The sequence below is a fragment of the Amblyomma maculatum genome, chromosome 4, assembly GCF_055883805.1.
Source record: "Amblyomma maculatum isolate TAMU_Amacu chromosome 4, ASM5588380v1, whole genome shotgun sequence".
Taxonomy (NCBI): domain Eukaryota; kingdom Metazoa; phylum Arthropoda; class Arachnida; order Ixodida; family Ixodidae; genus Amblyomma; species Amblyomma maculatum.
In genome coordinates this window covers 129363561-129375725 of record NC_139347.1, presented here as the reverse complement: position 1 = coordinate 129375725, position 12165 = coordinate 129363561, and the positions used below count along the sequence as shown (strand labels likewise).

At 49.3% G+C, this 12165-nt stretch overlaps 1 protein-coding gene across 1 annotated transcript; it reads right to left on the bottom strand.

Moving 5' to 3' along the window:
• Nucleotides 1-10804: 10804 nt before the first annotated feature.
• LOC146192377 (prolyl 4-hydroxylase subunit alpha-3-like) lies at nt 10805-11965 on the bottom strand. Its single transcript, XM_084600458.1, has one exon. The coding sequence runs from the start codon at nt 11963-11965 to the stop codon at nt 10805-10807; it is 1161 nt and encodes a 386-aa protein (XP_084456584.1).
• Nucleotides 11966-12165: the final 200 nt, after the last annotated feature.

Here is a 12165-nt window from a genome sequence, read left to right as displayed (position 1 = left end):
CCCAGGAGCCTGCGTTCCCCGAACTCCTCTGTTTAAATAAATGTTTTCAATACTACTACTCAAGTCACAAGGTTTCTGTGGCAAATACTGATCTCGTTCCGCGCGTACAACAATCATCGACTGCTCCAATCTGCTTTGCTCTTTGTTTTTATTGCGCACACTTGATCATGAGGGGGGCACGAGGACGTCTCGAGCAGTTTGATACGAATGCTTCAACTTACTGAGATGAAGCCGGCCATGCGCACACCCAGATCAGAACTAAGGAGGCATGCTCCATCTTCCGCTCCCGCAGCCGCTCCAAGTCTGCCACCAGGAAATAATAAGGAAGAGAATCTCTTTGTGCTCAATGTGTACAGCCCACCGAAACAAATCAATGCGAAATTCTCGCTCATATTCAAAAAAAGCACTAAAGGTTGCCGGCTGCGAACCACTTTTAATCTGCGGAGACTTCAATGCTAAACACCAGGAATGGGGATATGATACACAATGCCGGAAGGGGAAGATCCTGCTTGAATCCATATTTTCCAATGGGCTGTCTCTAATAACGGATTCGGCGACGCGCGCATGGGTAACAGTGTCTGTAAAGACACCACGCCCGATCTTACACTAACTCACAGGTGCAGCCCAGTTGAATGGTGCAACACGGGAAAAAACTACGGCAGCGATTATATGGTCATGGAAATTGGGCTCAGACTTAATCTTCGGTATACCGTGTTACGAGCCAAAATAATACATTGGGATTAATTTCGCTCCATCAGAGCGGCTGCAGATAACAAGTCCTGGTCTTCACTGACTTAGTGGCAACAAGAATTTAATCGGCATGTAAAGGAGGCCACGTAAGTACAGACGACGAATCTCAAAGTCCCAAAATTTGACAAACACCTCCTACATCTCCTTAAATCCAAGAGAGGATTGCAGGGAAGGTGGAAAACTAAAAAAAAAAAAAAAAAAAAAAAAAAAAAATCTCAGAAGAGGGGTTGCTAACCTCAATAAGGAAATTGAGCGGTATGCAGCCAAGCTGTCCGAAAGGAGCTGGGCCGAGGTGTGTGATGATATGAACTTCAACATGAGCCTTCCCAAGACCTGGGCTATCCTCCGCTACCTCATCGATCCCAATAACACTAAGAGACGGACCAGACTAGACCAGATTAAGATCAAGCATTAGTTCCAAGGGGAAACGAGGAGCTGCTAGATGCAGTCAGACAAGATATACATGTCAGGATCCCGGCCCCCCTCTACCCTGCTATACCGGGCCCGAGAATAAGGCCAGAATCTCAAAAAGATATCTGCTCCAGAGCCAGACAATATCACAAACACTATGCTTAAAAATCTGGACGAAGACTCTTTACACTTCATTTTGCAAAGTAATGAATAAAATTTGGGTAGGGGCCGAAATCCCAGACGAGTGGAAAATCTCCAGACTGGTCCTTATTCTTAAACCGGGCAAGAAACTTGAACTATCCAAGATGAGGCCCATATTTCTCACCTCTTGCCTGGGAAAGCAGATGGAAAAAGTGGTCCAAATCAGAATCTCTAGGCATATGGAAACCAAGGAACTCTGGCCAGTGGAGATGGTAGGATACAGGCGGAAGTAAGCGCACAGGATGTCATGCTCAGATTAAAGCACGACATCATGGACGCTCCCGAGGACGATGCATCATATAGAGCCATCCTGGGACTTGATCTCACTAAGGCATTTGATAATGTTGAGCACAGAGCGGTTCTCGAAGGCCTCAATTCGGCTGGAGTGGGAAGCAAGTGCTTCAACAATGTCAAAGATTTCCTCACCTGCAGGAAAACTGAAGTCAGCTTCGTGGGACTTAGGTCCGAGCCCATCAGTACCGGGGGCAGAGGAACGCCCCAGGGATCTGTCCTCTCTCCGGTACTCTTCATTGTTGCAATGAAAGGTCTCTCGTCTCATCTTAATGATAGAAGGCATCAAGCATAGCATCTATGCAGACGATATAACAATCTGGACATATGGAGGCACCAGCGCCGATATATCGGCTGCAGGAAGCGGCGTATATAGTCGAAAACTACGCCCTAAATAGAGGACTATCTTGCTCTCCTCACAAATCTGAACTTTTCTCAATGTGCAGCAAATCACAACTAACCAGAGAATCCCACCTACCGCACTTACACAAACCATTGGAGGTATACGTGGGAGGGAGAATTAAGGTACCGAGAGTCAGCAGCATTAGGATCCTGGGGTATTTCCTACAGCAGAATAGGAAAAACACCACCATCCTGAAAAAGCTGCAGACGTATGTCGACCAGGTAACGGGGATATTCAGGCGAATCTCTCTCAGGAACAAAGGCCTCAGAGAACACTGCCTAATAAAACTGCTTCGTGCCTTTGTAATCAGCAGGAAAGCTTATGCCACCCCCTTTCTCAATCTCACTCCTGGTGAAGTAGAGAAGTTAGAGAAAACGATCAGAACGTCATTCAAAAGGGCTTTAGGCATCCCCCTCCCTCCCAACTCGCCGACAGAGAAGCTTCTAGCTATGGGAATGCATATTGCCTGGGAAGAGGTAAGCGGTCAGGGAGGCCCAGATTTGGCGGCTCAACTCCACTGTAGTGGGCCTAAAAATACTGCAAGATCTACAGCTTCAGTCAGGTGAGCCACCCTATGCCGCTGAACTCCTGGAGCTTGAGACGCGGAAACTATTCAAAATTGCACCGATCCCTAAGCATATGCACCCGATTCATGACAGGGAACGAAGACAGCATAGAGCAAAATTTATTCAAAGCAAACTAATAAACGACCTTCATCAGGAATCAGCCTATTGCGATTCTGCCTGCGGGCTGGAAGGAGCCGCGGTCATAGCAGTGGTAGATGGGAACCACTCCCAGAAAGTCATTGGTTCTATTAATACACATGACGCTTTAATAGCTGAAGAGGCTGCGATAGCTAGCGCTAGCACGTACAGGCACTAAAGCCAGAACTATCCTTTCAGATAATAAGGCGGCTGTTAGGAACTTCGGCAAAGGCCTAATTTCCAAGAAGGCGGCCAGTCTACTGAGAAAGCACCCGCTAAACCGGGAGGTTTCAGTCATCTGGGATCCAGCTCACGAGGGTCTACCAGGCAATGAGGCTGCCCATCGCCTCGCTCGAGATATATACACCCGAGCGGCCGTAGAGAGACCCCGCTACCGGGAGACCCCTAGGAGCTCTCTGAGACTCCCAGACTAAACAGAAGCATTTATCCACCACCAGATAGGTCCCTAATACCCTCAGAATGCAGGGCCTGGCAAAAAATTCAGGCCAATCGTTTCTTTCCAACGATATCATAGGAGGCTGAAGCAAATGCTTGAACTTGAAAAGGAAATTCATATTAGGGACATACTGGCACGGACGGGGAAAACGCAGCCGCGCTAGCGGATGGGCAAGCTGACAGGTACAACGCTTCCCACCCCAACTCCATGCCTAACCCAATAGACTCCAACACCTACCAAACAATGTTCACGGACTCGAACTGTGCGCACCAAAATAAAACATGACAGCAGGCTTGGATTATAGGAACCAACACCAACGCCGGTGTTAACAATACGCGAAAGTGTTCATTTGACCACAAGAGATATCTCTCAACCTAAAAACAAACGCAGAACCACACATACTTAAAAAGTGGTTTCTCGACAGACAGGAAACACTCACATATGCACCCACGGTCGAAACACAACATATGCACCCACTGCCAGGAACAGTGTACAGCAGGCGTAAAACATCTTGTTGTTTAGAAGAACTTCTTGTTGGGCGAGTTGGCGCATTGCTTTAAAGGAACCAAGATGCGCTATAAAAAGACAGCCACAGGAAAAAGCCAAGGAGACAGACAGAGCGCGAACTGTCTCCTTGGCTTTTTCCTGTGGCTGTCTTTTTATAGCGCATCTTGGTTCCTTTAAAGTAAAACATCTTATATGGCAATGCGCATCTTTTTCCCGAGGAATAAACAAAATTACGCATATTCCACATGACTATATGCCCACCCTAGCCCATCAGATGTTATCAAGCACCGTACCATTGCCACCTATGACAGCAGTGAGAGCGGCCTACTTCGAGTAGTGTGAGAGAGGCTGACTTACAACGCGAAAATCGGCAGCATGGCAATCAGCGAGAAACAGCTTCACGAACCGTGAAGAAGCAAGAAGTTACACTCCCATTACTTAATTATTTCTCTAATTACTCAAACAGCGGCCGAGAGCCATCCCTTCAGTCAAATAAAGGCTTCGTTTGTTCGTTCGTTCGTTCATTAATTAATTATTTAATCAATTATTAAGTTTATTAATTATATAATATTAATTATTTATAATTTATTCATTCGTTTCTCCACTGACCCTTTTAAAAAGCCGGAAGAACGTGCAACAACGCGGGAAAAAAAAAATGCGATAACAACGAGTTTTTTGGGTCTCTTGTTAATTTCGTTAAAAAATTAAGCCCAACTGGCACATGTGTTTTTGCTGTCTTGTGCGATTTGCTGTGTATTTCTTTTCAAACACGTTTTTGAATAGCAGCATATGTTTTTGTATGCATGTCCCATAAATTAAAAGAACTTGATTTTGTAAGTATAAAAATATTATTCCACTCAATACATCTTTTTGCGTGTTTCAGAACACAGTTCATAACAAGACGTTGTGAACAGTACTTCACCATTTAACACACGTACCATGCATGCCTATGTATGACAAAGCTGTGCTACGTGTTTGTATAGTATCACAATAGCACGGAGCTAAAATTATTGAAAATTTTATGAATTCGTGGATCAAACAAGACTGTATAAGGAGAAGAATCTTTAAAATTGGACTTGGGATATATCCTTTGTTAACATTATGGTCAGTCAGACTGCTGTTATGAGTACTTTTTAAACAAGTTGCACTCCGCGTATATCTAATTAAAAAAGCAGGTCCTGAGCCATAACTACATATCATTAGTTCTGTTTCGCCTTCACACAGTCTAATGTTACTGACTTCCATGAGACGTCCTTATGCCTCGTCAAAACTGGGAACGATTAAAATAAAAACTGAAGTGCTGTTTGCCAGCGCATAGCGATAGAAGCAGACGACATCTGCACTCCGCTCCCTCAAGCCTCCACCGGCCGGCGCTCGCCAAGCGGTGACGTAGACACGTGACAGCAGCGAGGGAGCACAGGACCGCCTTCCGCCCCGGAGCCGGTGTAGGATGCTGTTAGAATATATTGAAAGATAACCTCCTTGGTCCCCCCCCCCCCCACCCGCTCCCCCCTCCCTTCCCCGGAAAGGATCTGTAAGCGAGGACCCCGACCGCGACTGACAAATCAGAGCTTTACGCTTACAATACGCTTGCAATAGGATAGTCGCTTAAACTCCGCTTTTATGTAATGGGGCAGAATTAATGACTTTTGCTTACCGGTTCCTCTTTCAAGTATACCTGCACTTTCATTTAAAATGAAGTGGACATTTGAGCACTTCTATTGGTTCTATCGCGTCCACTCTATGCGCGCGAGGACATAGCGAGGCGCCACCTCTTTGCAGCGCCGCGTGACGTAGTAAGTGGGATAACGCGCGTTGAACTGCTGCTGTGTGATGCTTTCCTAAGCAGTTTAGTGTCGCGGTAATGCCGAATGTATTTATTTATTTCATATACACTTCGGTCTAGGCTTTTCGAAGACTATTTGAGGTATTAGTCCAACTCTATTCGGCAAGAAGACATTTCACGGAGTACGCGTGAGCTGTCGACGCGTAGTCTGGCGATACTGAACTACTGGTACGACGCCGCAAACCTGCAGCGTTTTTGTCGCTGTTGTTAATGTGAACAAGGTGACAGATCCTGTCAGAAATAAGCGGTTGTAGCGCCCTCTTGGGTGGCGCCGGGAACCCGGATTTCGCGCTCCGCCCGGAGAAGAAATAAAGACGGCGCCTGGTCGTGGCTCGTGCAGTCTCTGCAGGCAGTCTTGTTCCTTCGCTCCTGAGGCGTTAGGCCTTCTGGTGACGTAGGACGAGAAATGACCGATCCGCAGCATCCACGGAAAGCACTCACGTCCGCAGGACATCTTGTCAGTGCAGCATCGTCTCCCACCTTTATGGCCCCAGAACCTGCAAGTTTGGTTCCACCGGACCGAGGCGCAATTTTGCCTTGCCCGCATCAGCTCGGAGACGACGCGATGCTACTATGTCGCCTCGAGCCTTCATCCCGACGTTGCCGGCGAGCTCTCCGACGTTCTCTCCGCCCCATGGGTGATACACCATCCAGTTCCAGTTCAGGCGTTCAGTCGTGTCCGACTCTTCGTGACCCTATGGACCATGTCACGCCACGCTTTCCGGTCTCTCACTACCTTCTTAACATCACATAGCTTCATCTGCAATGCCTCGAGAATGCCGTCTAACCATCGCGTTCGCTGCCTACCCCTTCTCCGGCGACCCTCAACCTTTCCCAACATCAAATCTTTCTCCAGCGACTCCTCTCTTCTCATCAGATGACCAAAGTAGCTGAGCTTTAACTTTAGAATTTGACCCTCCAATGAGCAGTCAGGGTTTATGGTCGACAATATCGACTGATTTGATCTTCTGGCAGTCCAAGGAACTCTTAAGAGTCTTCGCCAGCACCACAATTCAAACGCGTCAATTCTTCGGCGGTCAGCCTTTTTCACAGTCCAACTCTCGCATCCATACATCACAACTGGAAAGACCATAGCACGGGTTATACGGATCTTGGTTGGTAGACTAATGTCTCTGCTCTTTACTAGGCGGTCAAGGCTAACCATTGCTCTCTTTCCCAGAAGCAGGCGTCTCCTAATTTCATAGCTGCAGTCTCCTTCCGAGGTAATCTTGGCGCCTAAGAACAGAAAATCTGTCACAGCTTCCACTTCTTGTCCATTGATGCTCCAGGACTTGATAGGGCAAGATGCCATGATCTTCGTCTTTTTAATGTTCAGTTTAAGCCCAAACTTCTCACTCTCTTCTTGTACGCGCATCAGAAGTCTCTTGAGTTCCACTTCACTTTCTGCCATTAAAGTGGTATAATCCGCATATCTAAGGTTGTTGATACGTTTTCCAGCAATCTTCACTCCAGCTGAAGACTCGTCCAGACCGGCCTTCCTCATGATGCACTCTGCATATAGGTTAAATAGGCAGGGCGACAGTATGCAGCCTTGCCTCACCCCTTTCTCAATCGGAAACCAATCAGTAAGGCCATGCCCAGTTCTGACTGTGGCCTCTTGCCCTTCATAAAGGTTCCTGAGGAGACAGATGAGGTGAATTGGAACTCCCATCTCTTGGAGAGCTTGCCACAATCTGCTGTGATCTACGCAGTCAAACGCTTTCGCATAATCAATAAAGCAGAAGTAAATGGGTTTCTGGAACTCTCTTGCTTTTTCCATGATCCAACGAAGGTTGGCAATTTGGTCTCTAGCTCCTCTGCCCTTGCGAAACCCAGCTTGCACGTCCGGAAGGAAGGTTTTCCTCTCCAGCACCTAAAAACCAAGGTGCTGGAGAGATTTATGCCGTTGGGGTGCTCCCGCCTCCAGCAGCTCCCTACCGAGGAAAACCTTGGCGATCGCCGCCCTTCCCAGCTTCTGCGCCGGATGCGCCAGCTTCTCTGTGCGAACGATATCTCCAGCCAATCAACGTTGCTTAGACAGCCTTTCCTCCAACGCCTTCCCCAGCCTATCCGCCTCGCCAACCTAACACCGTGGCCTCGCCCTTGCAGCGGCCGGTGACGTTATCTTCGACCTCCTGGCTGAGCTCGCCGATAATACTCATGAGGTGACCTCCTCATCCGTCCCTGATGTTTTGCTGCCTACAGACATGGTGATTTCGCTCCTGGAGGCCTGTCTCGATGAGCTTGCTACCTCAATCGCTCCACTCCGCAGCTTATCCCAGGAAACCCGCCCGCCTCGTCTCGATCATAGCGCTCTTTCGCGCACATATGTACGTCAAGCCCGGAGTCACAACTCTCCGGCTCTCTGCTAGTACCACCGGCGTTTTTGACACCGGGCCACGAAGTGTACACCGCCCTGTTCGTGGCCGGGAAATGGGAAATGCCAGCTGGGATCACTTGCGGCGGCGTGTGGTCCCGCGGTCGCCTGAGCCGCCTATTTATGGCAACTGACACATTATCCGGCACCCGGTTCCTTATAAACACTGCATGGCGCGGAGATCAGCGCGTGCTTCTACCGACTAAAGCTGATCGTTCCAAGTCATCAGGGCAGTCGCTCCGTGCTGCCAACGCCTCGTCTATAGCCACGTACGGACTGAGGTCTCTCACTTACGACTTCGCGCTTCGTCGCACTTTTCGGTGGGTAATCGTCATCTAAGACGCGGTTTACCCGATCATTGGCTCGGACGTCCTCTCATATTTCGACTTGGATGCCACCGTGCGGTATTGTCGCCTTACTGACGGTTCTGGTGCCAATCAACAGCAGTCTTGTTCTTTTGCTTCTGAGGCGTTAGGCCTTCACGGTCATAAATTACGGTAGTGACTAAGAAAATTACGAGCTGCACTGCTACATCGCTACTTTGCTCAGTAATCGTATTTCTCTTCTAGAGGGACGGAACTCTCAGATGATGACTGATGCGGGGCACTTCGCGCAGTACCAGCAGAAGCGGTGCCATTCGCCTGATCCTTGAATAGTGAAGTTTTACAGTGGGAATGAAACGAATAAATGTTTGAAGCAACTGCATGCACAGAGATGTGTTCCTTCTTGAACACTGCTCGCGATCATTGCCACTCGAGCTTCGGGTAGGTGTTTGTTTCTCCGGGCAGTTGTGTTGACCCTTACGTGAGCAGATCATGATGTGCATTGGTTATTTATTTTCTCGTTCATTTGAAGTCACTACTAAAGTTGCCTAAGCCGAGTCACAAATCGTTCCTATGCGCGTGGCAGCAGGAAAGTTTAGGCAACAATGCCTTGACTGAGAAGAAATTTGACACCTCCCTACTTTCGGATGAACATACCTTGCTCTAGATTGCTACTGCTCGGCGAAGGAGCCAGTATATTTTCTATCCTGCAAGCAATCATACTTCGTTAGCTTGACAAGTGGTAAGCGCAAGAAAGTAAACTTTAATTAGTGCGAGTCTTTCGGCGGCAACTCACTGAACTCTCAACTCCATGCAGATGAAATCTTGCTGGATGAAACGCATGTTGCACACACAAGAATGAGCGCGCCCTTATTTATGCATTGACAACTTGTTTAGCCAAGCTTCCTTCAGCGAAGTTTTCGGTTAGAAATGGGAGCGTGCGCCGGGGCTCCTTCGCGTATACAGAGCCGTAACAGAGCACCTCAACAGCTTAAATAAACTAAAGCAACAACAGCGACGACGTAAAATGAAAGCGTGTGATGCTGGCCCACATAAAAAAAAAAAAAAATTACTTGTGGTTTAACTCTGGTTAACCCTAGTTGAATTGCGATAGCAATGGCGGAAGCTTCTTTTGCCTGCTACATTATTCCGCTGTCACGCCCTCTCAGTGTAAGGTGCTACATTATTGGGGACATTTAAGTTTATCCTTTAAAAGTATGATGCGAGAGCGTAAGCTACCAGTCTTCTTTTTCTTCTCCTCCTCCTCCTCCTCGGCTGTTCAAGGTCAAGCGTGGCTTTCGCCGGCACCACGCGACGACTCGTAATGTGGCGCAGTATTGCTATCGCAATAAAAGCAAAACTGCCGAGAAAACCGCGAGTTTTAGCTTGTAAAACGACCAATTCAATCCAGCGCCTGCTTCAGAAGCAGTAAGCGGAGTCACGGGATCTAACTTGTTCCCCTAGGTCGACAATAGCGCCGCCCATTCCAGTTTTAGGTGTGGGGAAATTGAGGGTATTTGCCGCTACAGCAATCGCAAAGGTCAAGGCGGCTAGCACGACGCGCTTCTTTCAGTCAGATAAGGCAGTGCCGCGCAGCCCGCGTCCCGACTGCCCGACGCGGTTAGCTAGTGCTTGCCCCTACAGTAATAGTCTGGTGGCCTTTATACGGAGCGTGTAAAACCGTCGCCGGCCTGCGGCCCGTTAGTTGCTCGGTTCGCTCCTGAGCCGTACCTTGCACCATGCACCGTGAGATACGACAGCTTATCAAATGAATATTTCATAAACAGGCCAGCGTTGACAAGACGCGCAAGTTGCGCCCGTTTTATGCGGATGATTATACCTATGCGGGCGGGAGAAATAGTCGATTAAGCCTCACCATCGGCTGCAAACACTTTCACGCGTGGCAGCGCCATGCATTGACCTTGGCGGCGCCGCCACTTTTGTTTTATAATTTGAATTGTGCACGCTCCCTAAAGTAAAAAGCCTAGCGCCTCTTTCACGCATAAAATGTGCGTGACAGCCTGCGTTCCTCTAGCACCAAGGTCGATGCACCTCAGCGCACCAAGTCAAGCCTAAAAAGGCACGTACAATTTCCAATGCATAAACATATTTATTACCCAGTTCACAACCTAGTACGATGAAGAAAAAGGGATGGTTTCTAAAACGAATTTGGCTCTACAATATGTGCGGTATCAAGATGGTATGTAGTTTTATCAGCGTCATTTATTCTGTGCGTTTGATGCGTAAAATGCGAGAATTGGGCACACATAAGAAACAATGGAAGCTAACAGGGTGAAGAATAAAAACACGAAGCGTAGAAAAGGTTCATAATTAAAAATCGACGAGAATGAAAAGGTCTTGTTGGTTTCACCGCGCTAACACATTGAACGACAGAAAAGACAAACACCACGCTCCGTGGTGTTTGTCTTTTCTGTCGTTCAATGTGTTAGCGCGGTGAAACCAATATGAATAACCAACTAGGCCCAATTCTCGCCATTTTAGCGGAAAAGGTCTTGCAAAGTGAGCGACAACTTTCACGGAATCGTGTAGTTGAAGTCGGAAGCTTGGGCCCGCTCGTGGATCCAGATGGTAGCGATCCACTTGGACCCCCGCAGCACGGGACACGAGCCATGCGTGGTGCTCTCGTCTCGTTCCCGGTGCCCTGTCGCATTCTCCTTCAGGTTGAACCAGAAGAGCGCGGATCCACGGCGAGGTCTGACTGATAGTCCAGCCGAAGGAAACGCAGTCGCGCCGCCCTCCGTCACATCGGTCAGATACACTAGCAGCGTTGCCAGCCGTTCGCCATTAATCGACGTCAACCAGCTGTCTAAGGGGTCCATATGCTCGTCGTAGTGTCCGCCGACGCCGTAGTTTAGCAACTGCAGATCCTCGGCCGACTCCATCGACAGCCCTGTCACCATCTCTGCTCGCCGGTACACGATACTAGTGTTGGCGTTGTTTTCCAGCCAGGTGAGTGCCGCCGTCCTGTAATCATGGACTTCGCTTCGAGCATCGATCTCATGTACTACCTCGGCTGGTTTGAGTGCCCCGGACAACAGGCGAAGAGCAGCGCACTCGGCCGCGCTCAGGAAGTTGTGAATCAGCCATACCCGAGGTTCCGGCGCAGAAAGCGCCTCCACAGCGAAAGGCGCCAGCGATGCGGCACCATGCTTGCCGCGGGACATCCAACACCGCAGGGAACTGGCAGGTCTCGCATCGCGCTTGCGGCTGGAGTGACACAGCTTACCGTAGCTGGAGTCACTGTCGAAGCGTGCGTGCGCAGGTCCTCTCACGGCATTCCGGTAGGGCCACATTGCGGGTGTCTCGGGAGGATAGCCGACCACTTCCCTCCAGGCTTTGGATACCGCCGACGGGGACGACGTTGACAGCTCGTGGAGGTAGTACTCGAAGTAAAGCGCATACCGCCTGTCCGCATCGCCTCGCTGCGCCCATTCGACGGCCAGTGTTGGCTCGCTAAGAGCGCAGTGGACGGCCAAAGAGGTCATGTCATCCGATGTCAGCACGGGTAGTCGGGGAGAGCGCAGCGTCACCGCGGCTTGCTCTGCAGTGATGTGGTAGGCCTTTTGGAGCCTGCAGACGCCTGCTGCGGCCCCGTGAATATCTTCCGCGGTGGGCCAGTCCAGATAATTTGCTTCTGGGATTAGCAGTCGGGGACAGTGAGAGCTCCGGAGCATACGGGATACAGCATTCAGTGCTAACAGTCGTAGCAACTTCAGCAGCTGTGCTGTTCGACGATTACCGCTGCAGAGGGATTCCGTGGTATCGAGGAGCTTGAGCCGCAAAAGAGGCGCGATGGCGGCAGCTTTGTACCAGGCCGCTTCGCAGAGCTCCAAGTGGCGACGCAGTGCCCCGACCACAGTCTTCTCAGTTTTGA